Raw genomic sequence first — 20416 nt, forward strand, 5'->3', positions numbered from 1 at the left:
TCACAACACAAATGAGCTATATTAGGTATTTATCCTCGCTCACTACTTCCCTCCCTGCCCCTCCCTTCCACTCTTTTCTACAAAATAACGTCACTGAAATCACAGTTTGTACATAATACCAACCCAATAATCAAACAACCAAAATCCAACGCCCGCACCAAAACGTGCACGAATATTTATAAAATAAACGGCTGTTGTCCAAGCAATCGATTGGTGTTTTCAATCGATTTTCTTGTTTATAATATCGATGTACGATCGATACACCGTTTAGTTTATCTTCTCGGTTATTCCGAGTTTACGTTTGGTTTTTGTTTTTTAAAACAGAGAATTGTTTTTGAATTTCGAATTTCATCTGAGATTGGGATAACGGTTAGCCTGAGGTTTTGTTATTGTTATTATAGCTTCAGTCAGGTTAAATAATGAAACATGAACTTACTTACGCGAAAATACAGCATATATTAACGGGGAGTGCTCCGAGGAATTGGTAGGATTAATTTTCCGCCATCGCTCTCCGGCGATATTTCCATATTTGTGACGTTCCACGGGAAAAGGTACCTTATGAGGGTTTCTAGTTTCGGAGATATGAAATGTTTTGTAAAGAGGTGAAAAAATGCTCAATTTTTTTTTAATGTGTGATCTGAAACCTTAATGCGTAACGTTTGTTTACCTGTTTTTATTTTTGTTATAAGTTAGTTATAAGCCTAGTAATGTCGTCTCAGAGTTTAGTAGAAAAGGTACCTTATGGAAAAAAGACTGAAAATTCCCAAAAAAACTAGTCAATACGGGAAAAGAAGTTTGGTAGAGAACTGTATTAGCATTCTGCAAAACTAATTTGATAATTTCAGTTCTGGTCGGGGGGCCTCGCAAATATTATAACCGTACATCGACCGACATCACAAATCCAAGTAGCCTGCTATTATACCAAAGTTACTCTCGTCAAGTCTTTCTTAACTAGAATAATCTTCATTTGGTTTGGTCGCATGCAGTAAATCAGCCATTGGTTTGCTGAAAAATGCCAATACCCGACGCATTACCTTATGGAATATCTGAGGTCATTGAACCTCAATGCCGCTTATCTTCAATAGCAACCGAAATATATTATTGATAAGAAATAGACGATTTATACCATCTTAACCCCAAAATATTATTAGTTTATCCTAACTGTTCCATCATCATCATGCCTCATCATGTAACTTAATCACAAGGTACCTTTTCATTACATACAAATTATTGGTATTTTTTAAGATTATTATGACGAAGAACTAATTAAATTTGGGGCAGTTTAATGTAAATTAATATTTTCTACTCATAAAAGATAAACTGTAATATGATTGATATTTTGTAGTGATGTATTATTAGATTTATTTCCATAAGGTACCTTTTCGTAAATGTATGGAGCAAATACTGTTATTGTTATGTAAGTTTAAAGTGGCATAAGGGGTTAAATATAGTATTTAGTTGGGGTTTTAGGATTTATTTCATTTGAATGACAGAATTTCTTTCATATGTGCTCAGAAAAGTTGATTGTGTGTCACATTAAAAGTAAAAATATTCAATTTTGTGATTTTATATGAAAAAGTCAGAAAATACATTTTCACCTCTAAATCGGTATTGTTTTTTGCTTAAACTGTCTGTCAGTGTCGTTTTCTAATAGATAAAATTAAAATCTTGAGAGCTCATTGCAATCAATCGTGAAAATGAAATAAAACTTTATTTTCAAGAGATTGGTTAGTATACACATAAATCAGTCGATATCAAAAGTTTCTATTTGCATTATAGAACAAGTCGCAATATTTTTTTAATCTCAGATATATAAGGTATTATTACTTGTAGTCAACTATGTAACTTACTTCAGGAACATAGTTTTTTAGGCGGCTAAACTTAAAACTTCTCTATCGTAAAGTTGCTCATTTCACAACATTATTTTCAAAAAATCATATCTCTGTAACTACGCAACCTAGAAGGTTGATCTTTTGTGTTATCGATAGCTTATTTATTGTAGATTACTGGGGTATGCATAACTCCATACCCGCCATAAGGTACCTTTGACCGTGGGACGTCACATTTTATCACTTAGAATACTTAGATGGTTGGCACTCCTCAACAACGGTTGTTCTCGTTCTGCAGCAGCGAGCAGGTTCCGGCTAGCCGTAAGCGATGTATGCTTGATACATTGTTTATATTAATTTAATTTGGTTTGGATTTATGTAAGTAGATTTGAATAATGTACATAATAGAAAAGTCTGCTAATTCACTAAAATTCCTGACATTTTCGTATTCCGTCCGCATTCCTGACAAATGGCCAAAATTCCTGAAATGTCAGGAAAATTCCTGTCAATGGTAACCCTAATCAGAGCTGGAAAGTAGTTCCTCAAAGTTAATTTTGCACAACGAGTCGTCCCCGCAAAGTTGAATGTGTAATTTTAAGGTTAAATCTTGACCCGGACAAGCCGTCAGCCAGGCGTCTCTAGCCTCCGCCAAGCACGCCGTCTCGTAGTTTAAAGGACAGGCCCTTAATATTTTTCCTACGAGGGAGGAAGTGCCATGGACGGAAGATATATCTTCCTTCCATGGCATGATGGTTTCTATAGAAACGCCGGCAAAGCAACACTGTAAATTTTGCGTGTACCCAGTACAGCCCGCCGAATCTGATGGGCAGGCCTGGTTCCAAGATAGCTCGCTAAGCTGTATATTTAGTAATGGATTCAAAGGAAGATCTAATAAGGTTGTCAATCGGTAATAAGGAGTTTTTGAGTGAGTTTTTCAACTTTTGTTACTGCTGTTATGCGTGGTGTGGCAAAATGCCCACAGATAATGTCCCCTAAAGGTCATGATGTAATCGTGTAACCTGAAAATATTATAGCTATTTTGTATCAAAACGAATCATTGTTTACGAGATAGTTGTAATATAGAATGTGTTATCATTGTTTACGTAAAGACCTATCTCCGCCGATAACACGCACAAACATAAACAAGTGTATATTATGTATTTATCGTGTTTTATCTATTCAATAACATTGCTTAGGGCTGTCATACTGCTGTTTAAGGCCGCTCTTACACGGTCAGTTTTAACTTTTTGAAGTGAAAACTTCTTTAGTGGCGCTGTGCACTTTTTGTGATGGGGAAAAATTTTTAAACTCGTAACAGGTGTCACGTGACCGTAAGACGTAAGACGGACACGTGACCTGATCGAAAAACTGTTACAATGAGTTTTTCTTTATTGATTTAAATGCCATCTAGTGATTTTCCCTCTAACTGCTACTACTCGAGTACTAACAGTGATGTGCTTAGGGGTTTTAAGTAATGCGACGAAATAACGCTAGATGGCTTTAACCTCAATTATACATAGTGCGTCATTGAGTTTTCACTTCTGCCGGCACTCCCGGAGTGCAATCCGTTGTTTTTTTTTAACCCACTACTAGGAGCTACGTTTGATCTTTAGGAGTTTGTTATGTTATGATCTATGGTGGGGCAGAATTACATTATTAAACTACATTAAATAAAAAAAAATTACTGGAGACCTCGGGTGACCCTAGGGCTGGCTCATTCCTAGGTCAACGAGTAGGCATAGCCATCAGCGGGGTAATGTAGCCAGCCTCATGGGCACCCTTCCGCAGGGCACAGACTTGGGGGACCTTTCATAGGCCTTTCATATTTTTTCTATTGTTGTTTAATTTTTAAGTAGGTTTATTTTAATGTTAGTTTAGTTTTGTAGGTAGTTTTAATTTTAGGTTACATTTATGTTATCTTCTCTGTTGTATTAACTATTATTAAATTAAAATATCGTTCGTGAAAAAAAACTACATTAAACTAATTTAATACATTTGTGGTATTAAAAACGAAGTTATCTATAAAAAATACTAAATTAAAACTAAAAAGTAATAACTAACTAAAACTAAAATATATTTTACTTGTATGTAAAGTAAATATTGCATTGTTTCAGAGACCAATGGTGCAGCTACCTTTACTGGTGGTAAGTACAAGTACCTTTCTTTTTTAGGGTTCCGTACCCGAAGGGTAAAACGGGACCCTATTACTAAGACTCCGCTGACCGTCCGTCCGTCCGTCCGTCCGACCGTCCGTCCGTCCGTCCGTCCGTCCGTCCGTCTGTCACCAGGCTGTATCTCACGAACCGTGATAGCTAGACAGTTGAAATTTTCACAGATGATGTATTTCTGTTGCCGCTATAACAACAAATACTAAAAGCAGAATAAAATAAAGATTTAAGTGGGGCTCCCATACAACAAACGTGATTTTTGACCGAAGTTAAGCAACGTCGGGCGGGGTCAGTACTTGGATGGGTGACCGTTTTTTTTTGCCGTTTTTTGCATTATGGCACGGAACCCTTCGTGCGCGAGTCCGACTCGCACTTGCCCGGTTTTTTGCACCTACTAGACACATCACATATAGCTTCTATCCGACAAAGAGCAACGTTTCAGTGAATCTCAACTATTTACTAAAATATTATTTCAAGAGAGACGTACTTTTAAAATCAAAATTATGTTTATTTTTTATTTTATTGATTTAAATTTAAATTAAAAATAACATGACAATAGGGATGTTTCCTGTACTTAAAATAAATTATTTCAAATCGTGCACGAAATATAGCACCAGATAATTATTAGGAAAACATAGATAGCAGCTATTTTTAAACACAATTTGTGTTTAATAAATCGGATTGAAATATAAAAAGTAGGTGAGTTTACCGTGACGTCACTACATTCGTTTTCATATAAATTCCATATTAAAAAATCGTTTTGACAGTTCTAAAAAAGAAGCTGATTTGACTAGTAGGAATGTAGCCTATTTAGATTGTCATAAAATTGTAACCCGCGTTTTAGCGGATATAGAATAGAGTCCCTATTTAAGAAAGAACTTCAAAGGCCCATTTTGCCATATTAAGAATGAGTACCAAATATTGAGTGATATCAAATATTGACAATAAGTATTGAAGCTGCGACCTCAACGCTAAACAATAGCATCAAGTTATAATACGAGGGTCGGCAATTGTTTACTGAAGGGCTTTGAGGCTTTAAACTTACATTGCAACATCAAAATGATACCTAAATGATGTCAATCACCCATTCGTCCCGCTCGCGCCAATACACGTACGGAAAAGTGGGAGCGAAATAGGGAGTATTACTGCAATGTTCTGCCGCCAGAGTGCAGCACTAATTTGTTTAGTAAACCATAGAGTAACTTAAACATCCAGATTGAAGGCCTAGTGGTCTTAAACAGTTTTTTGACAAGTTTTCACTATGACATTGATGTATCAAGGCGGTCTGTTTACAGGTGGCCTACCGCGAAACGCGAAAATCGAAATTTCTCTCTATCGATCGAATAAGCAAGTGTGATAGAGAGGCAGAAACCGAACTTTCGACTGTCGTGTTTCACGGTAGGCCATGTGATTGAGTTAGTGACGCCCTCTACGCAGAGTTTTGCGTAATATTCCCTATTCACGCGCGACTGACGTCAGTTAGATGTTATGGGGGTCCAGGCAGGAGGAGCAATAATAACCGCGGTATAAGTAGTCAGTTAAATAATGAACATTTATTGAAATGTATCGTCGTCTTATATACTATTCCTAAACCTACGAAAAACAGAAAGATAGGTTTCTTAGAACTGCAGAATCTAATCTACCCTTTGACGTAGATCGCGCCTCTCTAGAGTGCGATGGCATATTTTCTATCCCGCTCACAATCGCCGGTTGCATGAAGTGGGTAGTAGAAAATACAGCAATTCAGGACTACCGCGGAGAATGTCGCTTTCGAGAGTAGCACGCCCTGTCTTCCATCTCGCTCCAACCGTTGCGTAAATACGTGCGCGCCGCCTGCGCGCGCCTCATTTGCGTCCGGCCGTTGATGTGAGCGCATGTCCCATAATGTCATTTTGATGTCGTAATGTAAGTTTGAATTGCCCTCTTTGTTGTCTTTTATAATTTTGTTTGATTTTTGGACGCAACAATGACTAATATGCCAACAGTCAATGTCAGTAAAACCTCTAGGGGCTATTAGAGTCTGTTAGGTCTATTAGGGTTCCGTAGCAAAAATGGCATAAGTAAATAAGTACTATAGGACATTTTTTTTACACAAATTGAAAAAGTGCCACTTGCATCATCCCACTAACCCGAGGTTAAGCGGTTAAACTGTTAACCCATTGTCAAATTGTACTGGTAACCATGGTAACTCTAGGTTTAACCGGTTAATCCCGGGTTAGTGAATGGTGCAAGTGGCCCTAAGCACCGTAGAACCTAAATTGTCGCGTATTATGCGGTTTAAGAGGAATTTCCTCCCGCGGACCCTCCAGTTGTGGAATGAGCTCCCTTCCGAGGTTTTCCCGAGGGTCTACAATTCTACAGTATGGGGTTCCTCAAAAAAGGAGTGTACGGGTTTTTAAAAGGTCGGCAACGCGCATGTAACGGGTCTCTATTGTTTCCCAAATAGTTTTAAGTCATAATGTATTGTTTGTCCGAATTTTCGTTAGTCATAATTGCTTTTTCTCAGAAACGCGTAACTTTTCAGGATTGTCATAAAACAAACCTAACATAACCTAACCTACCTATAGAATAACCTTACGAAAATCCTGAAAAGTTAATGGTTTCAGTTTTATGACTAACGATAATATGACAAACAACACATTATGACTTAAAACTTTATGGGAAACAAAGGGACCCCGCATGTAACACCTCCGGAGTTGCAGGCGTCCATAGGCTACGGTGACTGCTTACCATCAGGCGGGCCGTATGCTTGTTTGCCACCGATGTGGTATAAAAAAAATGGAACCCTAAAACGTTTGGAGATGTCAATTGGAATGAACGTCATAATCGCAGCAGCAATGCGGCGGCGAACGTCACTCGTTACATTAAGGAAATTTACAGATGTAGTTTGTCAAAGGACTGTCTCATTTCAATCATAGACAGAGAGAATCATACTATCTTTGTCTTACACTAGTACTAGCACCCAAAAGAAAATGATGAGTATAGTTTTCCTGGTTCTTACTGACTGACAAATTGGTTTGACCAACTATACATTGGCGGCAACAACGACGCCGCATCAGTAATGCAGCTGCAATTGACGTACAAACGTCACCTTTATAGTTTCGTCCGTCCGTCCGTCCGTCTATCACTCCGTCGTATATCACAGCCATTTTAGTCGGCAGCTATAAGACATCATCATCATCATCTTCCTCGTGTTGTCGCCATTTTGACACGGCTTATGGGAACTCCGCTTGACAACTCATCCCAAGAATTGGCGTGGGCACTAGTTTTTACGCAAGTGACTGTCTTCTGGCCACAGACAAAACATCCTTCAGACTTAGCATATATAGTCGCGCTACCCCCTCTGCCACGCATACGGTAATTTACTCCATGTTCGAGTCGAAAGTGTCTTTGTGTGACGTCCGTGTCTTTGAACGGACCAATCACGGCACGGGACTTCGGTCACCTCCATTTTTGGCATCATCGGTTGCATGAAATAATTGCTCTAAACTCGGTCTAGAGGATTCCTAGTCTATGCTTCTGGCCTTCCAATCCTGAGGGTAAACTAGACCTTATTGGGGTTAGTCCGGTTTCCTCACGATCTTTTCCTTCACCGAAAAGCGACTGGTAAATATCAAATGATATTTCGTACATAAGTTCCGAAACGAAAAACTCATTGGTACGAGCCGGGGTTTGAACCCGCGACCTCCAGATTGAAAGTCGCACGCTCTTACCGCTAGGCCACCAGCGCTTCTTATAAGGGCATTTTCACTAAAAAGTGTACTTGTGATTCTGAGTTTATGGTTTTTCGAAAAAAAGTTAATGGGACCTACCATTTTTTCTGAAAACCCCCATAAAACATATAATAAACGAAATTAGTCGAGCCATCAAAAGTTATTTTTAACGAATGCATATGTCCAGTCAAAAACAACGCTGAAATAAATTATGGCCAGGAATAAAATTAACGTCACCACAGAGCAATAAAACTGTTTTCAGCCATTTAAGGGGACAGACGTAAAAAAGCCCGCGCTCGGACATTTTGAGAAATAACTATTACTTTATTGGCCGGTTATAAAAGAAGTTTGCATTTTATTGGTTCGGTGAAAGGTTTTATTTGAATTGGTTATTTTTAGGAAAGGATAGCACAGTCAGCGATATATTGAGCAATTCCATTGTCTCTAATTTAATAGGTACAACCCGTTTCCATATAGGTTGGGAACGGTGACAGCCGTCATATCCATACAATTCATAACCTTAAACGCAAAATCTCGCAAAATTGTATTGAGGTGACATGTGTCATCCATCGTACCAATGCTGTTTCAGCTGTTTGAAAAATATTTAGAGTCAGACCAAGAAAAGTCTGCAGCGGATTTGATAGCCCACGCAGTACAAGTGTTATTTTAAACGTCAAACTTCTATGAAATTATGACTTATAAATAACACTTATCATCAAATCCGCTGCAGACTTTTCTTTGGTCCGACTCTACCTATTTGAAATCTGACAAATGTCAATTCGTATACTAGTGTATCCTATTAGCAGGCGGGGTGACGCCACAGTCGCGCACACAGCTAATACATTTTCAAAACTAAAATCGTTATTAATCTAACACGCGCAGTTTTCAAGCTATGAGCATTATTTGCCTGTCGAAAGAAAACTACAGCCACTGATAAAAGCTCGTATCAAAAATTTTTTTTTTTGGCAAAAAACTTATTTGAATAGAGTCCATAAACAAAATAGCTAATATAGCGTAAAGAAAGTCGACTTCGAAGCCATTCTCACCTCGACGTGTATTTACTAGTCTAGAAACTAGGCGGACCTAGGGCATTGTTCAGACTACTACTTACTTGGCGGCCATTAACGGGGATAGGCCAAGAGCTAGGTTGTCTTTTATTTCATTCAGTATTTTTTTCATTATTCACTCAATTACCTACATACAATTATGTAAATACATATTTTATTTTATTTTATTTTATTAGAAGACCAACAGCGTTAACAAACAATATAAACTTATAACTAGGATACAATCATAAAGCCAATAACAGGTCTCCCTAACAGATACAAAAGAAAATATTACGGATTTGCTTAGGTACTAGGTATAGTAGGTATTACAAATTTTGTGTGTGTGTGCGTGTGTGTGTGTGTGTGTGTGTGTGTGTGTGTGTGTGTGTGTGTGTGTGTGTGTGTGTGTGTGTGTGTGTGTGTGTGTGTGTGTGTGTGTGTACGTATGCGTGTGTTTGTTATTCATTCCTCCACTTGATTGTTATGAATTTTTTTCGCAATCGCATTTTTAAATGTTTTTTTATTATTGTGCACAAATGGATCGACATCGCTAAACTGATTGTTGTACGTTTTTGAAATTCTATATAATACTGAATTCCTGCCATAATTAGTATGATAGTTAGGTAAACTAAGAAGACGTTGGTGCCTAGTATTTACCTTAGGTGTGAAGTATTTGATCTCAGCTATAAGGTTAGGACAATCCACATCACCTTTGACTATATCAAATAGTAAACCCATATCGAGCAATACCCTCCTATCCTCTAGGCTCATTATATTATACCGCTTGCAACTAATCTTATAACTTATGGATGGCTGTTTAGTACGGTAATTCAGGTATCGTAAGAACCATATATTATTTCAATCGTCCTTTAATCTCACCTTTTGGAAAGTGAAGAGCTCTCGATTTGAAAATATTCAAGTTTAACTGTGATGAGGTTTGCCGGAAATGTTGTTTATTAATTTAAAAAAAATAATATCTAACGGATTTTATTTCAAAGTTTGTATAATAAAATAACAAAGCTATATTTTTACTTTATCGAATCCAATTATATTCCAGTTCCTTCAGTATGATTTATCCTAATATTATAAATTTGAAAATGACAGTCTAGTATTAATCTAGTCTGACATTTCAGTAATTCAGTCATCATTCAGTCTGTCTGTGTTCTACCTTTTCACGACTAAACTACGGCCCTGATTTTGATGAAATTTGGCATGTAGAAAGTTCAAGACACTGGAATGGTTACCTATATATTGCTTTATTTTTAGAATACACTCCCATTACTTGAGGAAAAGCAAGAAAGATTACATAGTCCGAATTCCAGGATTCCCATGAGAGTCATTAATACAGCTATTAGTTGTGACAGAAAATCACGATTATATTGCTATTAAGCATTTATCATTTCAAGTATTTTCACATGTTCCGCATAAACATCTAAAATAACACACAAAAAAAATGTATCACTACATAACTTTTATAGTACAAGAGCCGCACAAAAATACTGCAATTAAAAATAAAAATATGAAAAAAATGCAATAATTGCTGTAAAATCCGCCCGCCTAACTCTCGCGAGTAGGCGTCTCTCATGAGCGGGCTGGGCGGCGCTGTACAGGGCGGGCCCCGCCCTCTCATCAGCGTGAGACTAATTTTTACATTTTTATTGCCCTATTTAGTCCTTTAACACCGTTAGGTAAAGTTAAAGTATTATTTGAAACCTTTTTTTTTCAATTAGGGTTTTTTAAGGTCTAAAAGTGGCTTAGTAATTTGAATATAATGCGATTGATTACGATGATTTGAGAGAAAGAAGACGTATTTTAGTACAATACTGATAGAATTGATAACTTTTTTTATATAGGTACAAAATACTGATGAATATTTTTATTTAGTTCTTACATTTTTTACTAATTAAAATAAGTGTATTTGCCGATTTTTTTTTACAATGTATGTAATTACTTTCTATTTTGTATGACGTATATTTTAGTCACTTTGGATAATCCTTAATCATCTGTAAACATTGTTTATTAATATAAATAAGTTATCTCACATTTTTCCTGTATCAGCGAAATCAAAGCAGGGTACGATTCTCTAACAAATTATTTTTATGCTCCTTTTTTTTTCTTGTAGCTTTTATTAAATTTATTATTTATAAACTGGTGTTTCTACAATTTAAGTACCTATTTTTGCAAAAATAATTTGTTTAGTCCAAAATTTTGTTATGGCTTATCTCAACATTGAGACAGATCCCAGAACGATTCTCGACAGTAATATTTTTCCCAGCAATCAAATTGACGGCGACAACGGCCAGGAATAAAGGATGTTCCTGGCCGCTCCTAAATTCTAATCCTGGATGACTGGTGGCCAATCGATGGCGTTAAATCATAGACCGATAAAAATGTCATTGTCCTAGCGGCACAGAGGCGCGCTCTCACACCGAATTTTGTTGGCGTACACAGTGCTAGGGGTAAAATAACGGGGATGGAAATAATTTTTCACCACACCAGCTCGGAAAGGCTTACTTTGCACTTCAAAAACGGATAGCAAAGTTGCACTTTGCTATCAGTAATACACATGTGAAGCAAAGTAATCAAATGCAAATTTTGAGTTGTTTTCCTATGTTTGCTGGTAGAATTGACTTTTAAATGATGATTTTGGATGATAAATATTTAATAACATTCATTGAAACTTGATTTTGTTTGATATTTACATTTAATATTTGCTTCGGGTTGGTGTGGTGAAAAATTGTGTGTTTCACTCGGGGGCAAATTTTGTTTAACCCTCGTGCTTTGAAGCCTTCGCAACGCTCAAGATTCCATTTTTCGAACCACTCGCTACGCTCGTGGTTCAATTTTGGAATCTTTCGCTTCCTCGGGTATCAATATTAGCACGAGCGGTTAAACAACATCTTTGCCCCCGAGTGAAACAAATAACTATTGGATGCAATCAAGGAGACTTCAAAACTGACGGAATTTCGTTATCTGCCTCTCTCTCTATAGTCTCTATCAAAGGCAGTTAACGAAATTTTGATTTTAGATTTCCGCGGTAGGCCTTCGGGGCTGCTTTAGGAACTTGAGGGTTACATTACAGTAAACATAGAAATTAGATAATGTATTTCTGAAACGAAGGTTTTTTCAAATTCGAATTTTCGCAATTTCCAATACATATTTTTTCGATTATTTGATTTGAATTTTATTTTATTTAGTCGGTATTCCTATGTCGGATAAGTTTTCAACGTCTCTCTCTTGTTCTCTTAAAGCACTGTTGAGTCATTTCACGTAAACAAATAAAATATTTTGATCTTTTTTAACGCCTTTTCATTTATGTTTTATTTCAAAAATGTTACATAAGTATATGAAAAAAATTGGAACACTATTTCGGTTTAAAGATTCTTTATTCTCATAAGAATCTGTACAATTCACTTAAAATACTCTTCAAATACTCTTGATTAAAAAATACTCTTGATTGTGCATTAAATATCCCAAAAATGCCAAAAAATATAAATAAAGTAAAATGTTAGGTAGCTTAGAAGTCAGTGCTAGCTATTTTGACAGTTTTTGTATTTTGACACCTTTTCGACGCCGTGTCAAACACAAAATCTGTCACGCGGACGCCACGTCACCGAAGTGTCATAACTGAAATTGAACTTTATGCATATGCACGTAGGTCTATGTTGCTCTGTGGTCTGTGACCGATTAATCAGTCTTTGGCGTTGCACCTGCGGTGCGGATATATCGGTCATTGGCGTCCAAAAGGTTAAAGCGTTGAAGCAACACCCCAGCATCCGTTCCTGTGTAAATCGTGCCGCACGCATGCGCAGACATCTTATATTAGATTATAATTGAAATAAATCCAGCCTTAAGTCCCCAAGGACTTGTAGAAAGGCGATTACCTCCTTATCTTATTTGTCCCAACGCACCAAACTTATGTCCTACCATCATTTTTATTTCGACAAAGGTCCGCCATCTTTTTTGTCACCTACAATTTAATGGCGCGAATTTAAAAATGGAAATTAAATTTCTCGTTGAACTGTTGTTGGCTGTTGTTAAATTAAATTACACATAAAAGGTTGTAAAAGTTTGTTTTTGGTAATTGAGTAAATGTAAAGTATTGTATTTAGCGCCAAAGAATAAACATTTTGCATCGTCAATAACATTTCCGCGGCAGCGCATGCGTGGACGCTCGAAACGCGATGCGGTTCCTGTCAAAAATATGCAAATGAATCCATAAAAAAACCATTCCACAAACTAATATACTATCCTCACTAGTTCATACATCTTAGAAAGACGTATTTTTAGTAATGGATTACAGTATAAGTTGCGTTTTAAGCGTTTTTTTGAGTAGAGAGGTAGTATTTGCGTCCCTGTCGGGCGCATTTGCGCATGCTCAGTTGTAATGTTTATATTATTTGTATTTGAGCTGTGTATCACGTAAACTATAACTACCACAGGCGTAGCGCCAATACTGAGGGCCAGTGCCCGCCCCACCCCGCCTGGGGTAGTTAAATATTTCTTGCTTATTTCGCCCAAGCATTGTTGTTACCGCCGCGTCGCAGGCTGTTGCGTATTGTTTAGAGGCGCGTTTCCAAGCAAATATATTAACATTATACCAACACAGCTTTATAACAACTTTATTTAACGTTTAATATATATTTTAACGGTTATAAAGGATATTTAGAGCAGGATGCACCGCGATGCACAAGTGTAAATAATTTGCATCGAGACTGCAGTTTGGTGGAACTTATGAGTGGTAGATTTTGTCGCTGTACAGTGTTGTTCTTTTGTTTTGTTGTTAATATAAATTTGTTGTTGTTGTTTTATTGTTTGTTTCAATAAACAAGTAAGGCTGTGAGTGTAATTTTTGGATTTTATGACGCGTTTTCGCTTCGAATTTCGAACGCAACGGACTGTGATCGCGCGAATTTCGTGAGAATAGGGAACTTTTCGTCGTTTATTGAGTTTTTCGTTGGATCAATTTCGCGTAGATGCAGTGTTTAATTTATCCGAGTGCATTTAAGATGCGAGACCAGTTTTTCGTAAGTAAAATTTACACTTTTATGGTGATGTTTCGATGTACTTATTTTACGGGTTTTCATACCTAAATTATCTTAAAACATAAATAATAACCACAATTTTTTTTACCACAATTACATTTTAATATTTATCCTCTCTCTTATAATTAGTATTTTTAACTGCTTATATTTCCAATATTCTACACAAATTCCAACATCCAATTTTCTTATAATATTTCCGAAAAACGAAACACGTAAAACCATTTCACGAACGCTGCGTAAAAAGTTTGAATTCCGAACTTCAGAACTTATGAGCACGTGATCTGTCGCTTATGACAGGTCGACCAATCAGGGCGTCGCTCATGAGCGGCTAGCCAATGGCAGCGCGCCGCTTTACAGCGCCATGCTCAACAGCTGATAAGGGATGGAAAAAGGAATGCATATTTTTGAAACGTATTTTTAGAGGAAAATATCGGATCGTTTTGGTTGCAGGCTCTTTGTTTTTTTTAAGGATTAGTTATGTGTTTTTTTAGGTACCTACCTATAACGTTGTTATTGTGTTTAGAGCATTTTACTGTTTATAACACAGTATATTACCCAAAGACAAAAATATTATTGAAAATGAAATGAACCCGTACAAAATGATTCATTTTCAATGCTCTAGTCTGGTGTCTTATATCTGCTATTTTTGTAATTTAGGCGGTAAATAATTTAAAAATGTATCGGCTATTCTCCGAACATATTATACTTTCTTAAAACATCGCAAGTATGTATGTTTTAAAAATATGTATGAAGCTTATATTTTAAACATAGATACCCCGCTAGGAGTAAACGAGCGCGAGCGTCGAAAACGGAATATTGCAAAAAATACCGGGCTCCTGAGGGGGGATATTGAGGGATGAAAGTTTGTATGAAAGAGAAACAAAGAACCTCTATTAGAAACCAGAAAACCAGTTTTTTGGCCTAAAATTGTTCAACTTTGATGCCAAATATCTCGAAGACAATGAACTTTGAAGTAAATATGGGATACTATATTGCTTAAAGCCGTTGCTGTTAATATGACTTTGACGACCGGTCTGGCCTAGTGACCCTGCCTATGAAGCCGATGGTCCCGGGTTCGAATCCCGGTAAGGGCATTTATTTGTGTGATGAACACAGATATTTGTTCCTGAGTCATGGATGTTTTTTATGTATTTATGTATTTGTATATTATATATATCGTTGTCTGAGTACCCACAACACAAGCTTTCTTGAGCTTACCGTGGGACTTTAGTCAATTTGTGTAAGAATGTCCCTATAATATTTATTTATTTTAATGATAAGTTACAGAAAACATTAGACAGCTAAGGGATTCAGATAGATTACATAGAAGGTCATTGGCGTGGGCAGGGCTCGGAACCGGTATTTTTTAAAAACCTCGAATTAGCCCAATATTTTGAATTATTTTATACTCTTTACGTAGGACTGAATCATGTATTTAGGTAACAACTTCGTATTATTAGGTTGTCCCATTAAAAATAAAATAATAAACCAAAGAACGTAAAAGAACTTAATAATAACGGTATTTTTGTATGGAGCAAATACCGGTTTCCGACCCCTGGGCGTGGGGTTAAGCCAATTCGATTCATCCCTGCATCCACTTTACTGGCGCGATGCCTTCTTCCATGCCTAAGTGCTACGTGTGCTACGCCGCTCGTAGCAGCGTTCTTGTAGTAGTAGCGAACACCCTATCTACCTAGCTGTAGCGGGGCGTCGATGAAACTCACGACCCGATTCGAACTTTAACAGCCGTATTCGAACAATGAGATACGTCAAATACTAGATATTGAAACGATATGGATTGGATATGTCAGTGTCAAACAAGTGTCAAAATTGACATTTCTTCAAACAAAAACGTCACTTTTGACACTTGTTTGACACTATCTCATTGTTCGAATACGGCTGTAAGATACGTCAGTTAATAGATCTAGAAACGATATGGATTAGATATGTCAGTGTCAAATGTGACGTTTCTTCAAACAAAAACGTCACTTTTGACACTGGCACATGTACCTAATCCATATTATCGTTTCTAGATCTATAAATTGACGTATCTTAAAGTTTGAATCGGGCAGTCAACATCTACGAACAGTACCAACTTGCCTCATTTTCAGACAGTTCAAAAGTTTTTCTACACATCATTAAGAAAAGGAAAGCCAAATTAGCTCCTGCTTGCCAACGAATGCTTTTGACGCGCTAATAATGCTGTTTCGACTCATTTACTAGTAGGTAGGTATAGTATACTAGTAGGTATAGTAGAGGAAGGAAGAATGCGCCAAAAGTATCTGCTACCCTCCAATATTTTCCAAATAGAGACATATTTCTACAGATCGCATTTAATAGTATAGTTGAATTATCGAGAGTTGTTTGTTTACAGGCATTATATTTGAATTTTCTATTTTCTTGTACTATCAGCATACAACCACTACAAATGCAATTCCATCTTCTCGATAATTCAACTATATCTGTAACAGTCTAAGTGTTCCACCATATAAGATTACATAATCTCTTTTTGTTAAGTTATTAGAGAATGGTATATCGAAACTTAAGTAATCCGCTCGATTAGGGAAATGAATTAGAGATTCACTAGATATGAAATAGTAAAGATATGTGACGTTCCACGGAAAAGGTACCTTATGGTGGCTGACGCTTAAGGAACCCACTGATTATCAGTCCGCCGGACGGTATCGGCCTGTCAGTTGTTCGGAACTGTCAAAATTTTGTTCTAACTGACAGGCCGATACCGTCCGGCGGACTGTTAATCAGTGGGCCCCTTTACGTCGCATAGCGCCGCAATAATATTGGATAGCGTAAGCGCCAACCGCCATAAGGTACCTTTACCCCTGGGACGTCACATATCTTTACTATATCGTATCTAGTTAATCTCTAATTCATTTCCCGAATCGCGTCGAATGTATGTAAATAGTCACGTGACTGCTCGTAGCATCTGTCATCCCGATACATTTTTCTTTTCGTATGACGTTTGTCGATGTACGATTGTCCTCTTAGCTAAGCCCAGTTTGATTACTCGAAGTTTGAAGACTCGAACTAGTGGCGTCCCACTTCGTTCTAGGGCTAAAATATCTGGTCAGAAATGGGTGCCGTTCATTCCTTGGTTAACAATCTACTATTAGTAATGCCGGTAGGAATCGAATTAACTGAATCCGCGCTGATGTGTTTCATTTTTGTATTCCTTATAATTCTTTATGTTTTATACCTTACTAGCGACCCGCCCTGGCTTCGCACAGGTTACACAAAACTTAACAAATTATGCACCTTCCTCAAGAATCACTCTGTTGATAGGTGAAAACCGCATGAAAATCCGTTTGTCAGTAGTTTTCGAATTTATCGCGAACATACATACACATTACAAACAGACAGACGCGGCAGGAGACTTTGTTTTATAAGTGTTAGTGATTAATAGTGATAAAATTCTCCATCAGTGACTTTTTAAACGAACTAAAATTACACCAAAATTAGTGTCTTGTTGTTTTGGTTTAAGTGAAGTTGCAACTTTGAGGTATTCCCAACATTTTTACATCCACCCCTTTCCGTTTACGTACGTTACGTAGTCGTTAGCGAATGTGTCAGTGTCAAAGTCGTGGTATGGGTACCGCATGTGGGGCACGTAATGATTTTGAATGGTCGTACTCCTTTATGCGATAAGAGTTCAATCGAACATAATATAATTAAATTAATGAAAATATGCTAAAAATATGACCACACATTTTTTTGCGCTTAAAATTATTTTAAAATTAACAAAAACTCCATGGATAAAAGGAAGTCTCATGCTAACCCCATCAAAAATCAGATAGTGCTAACTCTGTACATATGGCATTTGCAATGACAAAGTATGGCCATGTCATAATTAATGTCAAATTTCTATGAAAATATGACGTTTATAATGGCACTCCCTCACTTTGTACTGTTCAAGACTAGTCACTTATATCACTAATCCCAAACAACGTCTGTATGTTCACGATAAACTCCAAATATACTGACTGGATTTTCATGCGGTTTTCACCTATCAATAAAGTGATTCTTGAGGAAGGTTCAATTCAATTCAATTCAATTCAATATCTTTAATGTCAAAAAACACATGTCAAAATATACAATAGGTACACAATAAAATTAAAAATACATAATCCACACAAATTAAAAAGGAATATATACAAATGTCAGAGTACATAATATATACAAAGTCAAAAATAGTCAAACGTTTACGTGTATAATTTGTTAAGAGTTTGTGTCATCATCATCATCTGAGCCATAAGACGTCCACTGCTGAACATAGGCCTCCCCCTTGGACCTCCAGTCCTCCATACGTGCCGGTTGGAAGCGACCCGCATCCAGCGTCTTCCGGCGACATTAACAAGATCGTCTGTCCATCTTGTGGGTGGACGTCCTACGCTGCGCTTAGAGTTTGTGTAAATTGGTTGAAATATGACGAAGTTGGATAATGATGTCGAAAAAAAACACGCTAGCTAGGAGCTTTAATCGAAAACGCTGCCCAATCCGTTTCAGATTTGAGATCTTCTTCTTCTTAGTCGGCGGCTTCATTGCTGAAGGCCGTGTCTAGTTTGAAGAGTTTCCTGCGCGATGTACCATGCTTTTCCAAGTGTTCCTGTCCTCGGCGGTCTTATAATAGCTTCTTTTAAGTCTGACCACCGGGTAGGCGATCGACCGCGTCCTCTCCCCCCTTCGACCTTACCAACTACCATCAGCTTTTCTAAGCTATCCGGGTATCTACGAGCGACGTGTCCGAAATACATAAGGATTCTCTGATAGAAGATAGTGGACAGCCTTGTGGTTATTCGGAGCTACTTGAGTATGGACACGTTGGTCTTGGTCCGGCGTGCGGTCCAGGGAATTCGCAGCATACGTCTCCAACACCACATCTCAAATGCGTCAATTTTCGCTCTCTCTTTCTGCCTTATTGTCCATGATTATTGAGAGAGATTTTTTTCAGGAGATTTGAGATATATAACAACACAATGGTGGGATTGTCCCTCTTTCATTCGTCTACAAAAAGTCCACGATGGTATAAGCCTACATTTTAAGGATAACTTAATTACTTTACCCATTCTTAACTTCTATAAAAAATATCACATAGCTGTACTCGTAATGTGTGGTATTTGCAAAACTATTTACAAGGATATGTACGGATATAATTACATATAGAGTTTGTCCCATATAGTTATGTATGTAGTATTAGAATATTTTTCCTACACTATAATAAATATGGTTACGCACAGTGGTCCTCCTAATTTCATGCAGACAAATAATTTATGAACTAACTACTCTCATGTAGAATATAATATGTCTCCTAAACTTTTCACTACTATAAATATAGCACGCACAGTGGTCCACCTAATTTTATGCAGACAAAATGAACAACCTAGAATATAATATATCTCCTACACTAATATATAGGTACGCACTAGGCGGCTCTCTAAAGCGGCTGGGCGTGGCGCTTTTCAGCGGCGCGCTGTGATTGGTCGACGCCGTCGCTGTTCAGGGGGCGAGACCGCCACTTAAAAGGGGCTGAAATACTGAAATACTGGTGTAAAGTGGATTATGAATGTATGTTCTTTTATATTATGTATTATATATGTTTTACATTATGTTACACTTAGTTGTGCTTGGTTTGAAAATTATTTGGTTAATTATTTATAACTAAACACAAGGAATTTAAAAGTTTATTGCTTTTATCTGAAATAAATGTCATACACTATGAAAATGATTGTATAATATATTTTTTTTGCTTTTATTATTCTTTTAAGTATTTTGTTATTTAAACTGATTTATTAATTATTAATGTTTCATTGACAGCAATCATATTTCAAAAAAAGAAAAATTAGCCGAATTAAATGAATTTTCGTTTTGTTTCAAACGAATCAAGTCTTTACATGGTTAACAAATACGTTACTTATCTAAGCATATTTTTGTCACTAAGTATATATTTTTATTTGTACGCTTTACTACGTGTAGTTAAAAAAAGTTATCAACAGTAAGACACGATGACACAAATGATTATTAGGCCACCAAAACTTTTTACGTAACATACACTTAAAGCACAGGAATATTTAGTATTTAGAATAAATTAAGAAAGAAATAAGAAAAATAAAATAAATTATTAATTGAAAACTTTTAGACGAAATTAAAATCTGTTCCTTGGGAATTTAAAGGATTCCAGTATTCCACTCGCAGCTTTTTGTTGAATTATTTTCTATAAAACGTTTTATATTTTTTTTTATAAAACGTAACCGGATACAGTTATTATTTTGTTAACAATATACTTGTATTATTTAATAACTCTAATGAACTAATAACTCTAATGGGACTTAATAGCATATACCGACCTACTTTCTCGCGTAATCTTACTCCGAGAGCACGGGGACAATGCCGTCCTCGAAACGTCGGAGGTAATTTTAAATCTTAAGTATACGCGATTAAGACCCGTTTAAGTAGGTAAATAATAAGTGTACAGCAACGAAATCTAAGAAAACTAAAATATTTTAGGTCACAATGATACGCAATAACTTATAACAAAGAAAAATCAATACTTTAAGTTAATATAGTAATTAAAATGAAACGACTGATAGTTAATTAGAAAAC

At 36.7% G+C, this 20416-nt stretch overlaps 1 protein-coding gene across 3 annotated transcripts in view; it reads left to right on the top strand.

Moving 5' to 3' along the window:
• Positions 1-20416, top strand: part of LOC134801416 (forkhead box protein P1) — a 102633-nt gene that overhangs the window by 41898 nt on the left and 40319 nt on the right. For 2 of the 3 annotated variants that reach the window (XM_063773962.1, XM_063773964.1), the window contains exon 3: positions 3944-3973. In XM_063773962.1, coding sequence (XP_063630032.1) covers positions 3944-3973 — 30 coding nt within the window. Of the gene's footprint in view, positions 1-3943; positions 3974-12772; positions 13784-20416 lie in introns of those variants that run through there. The other variant, XM_063773963.1, reaches the window with a different exon arrangement.

The sequence above is a fragment of the Cydia splendana genome, chromosome 22 (genome assembly GCF_910591565.1).
Source record: "Cydia splendana chromosome 22, ilCydSple1.2, whole genome shotgun sequence".
Classification (NCBI taxonomy): domain Eukaryota; kingdom Metazoa; phylum Arthropoda; class Insecta; order Lepidoptera; family Tortricidae; genus Cydia; species Cydia splendana.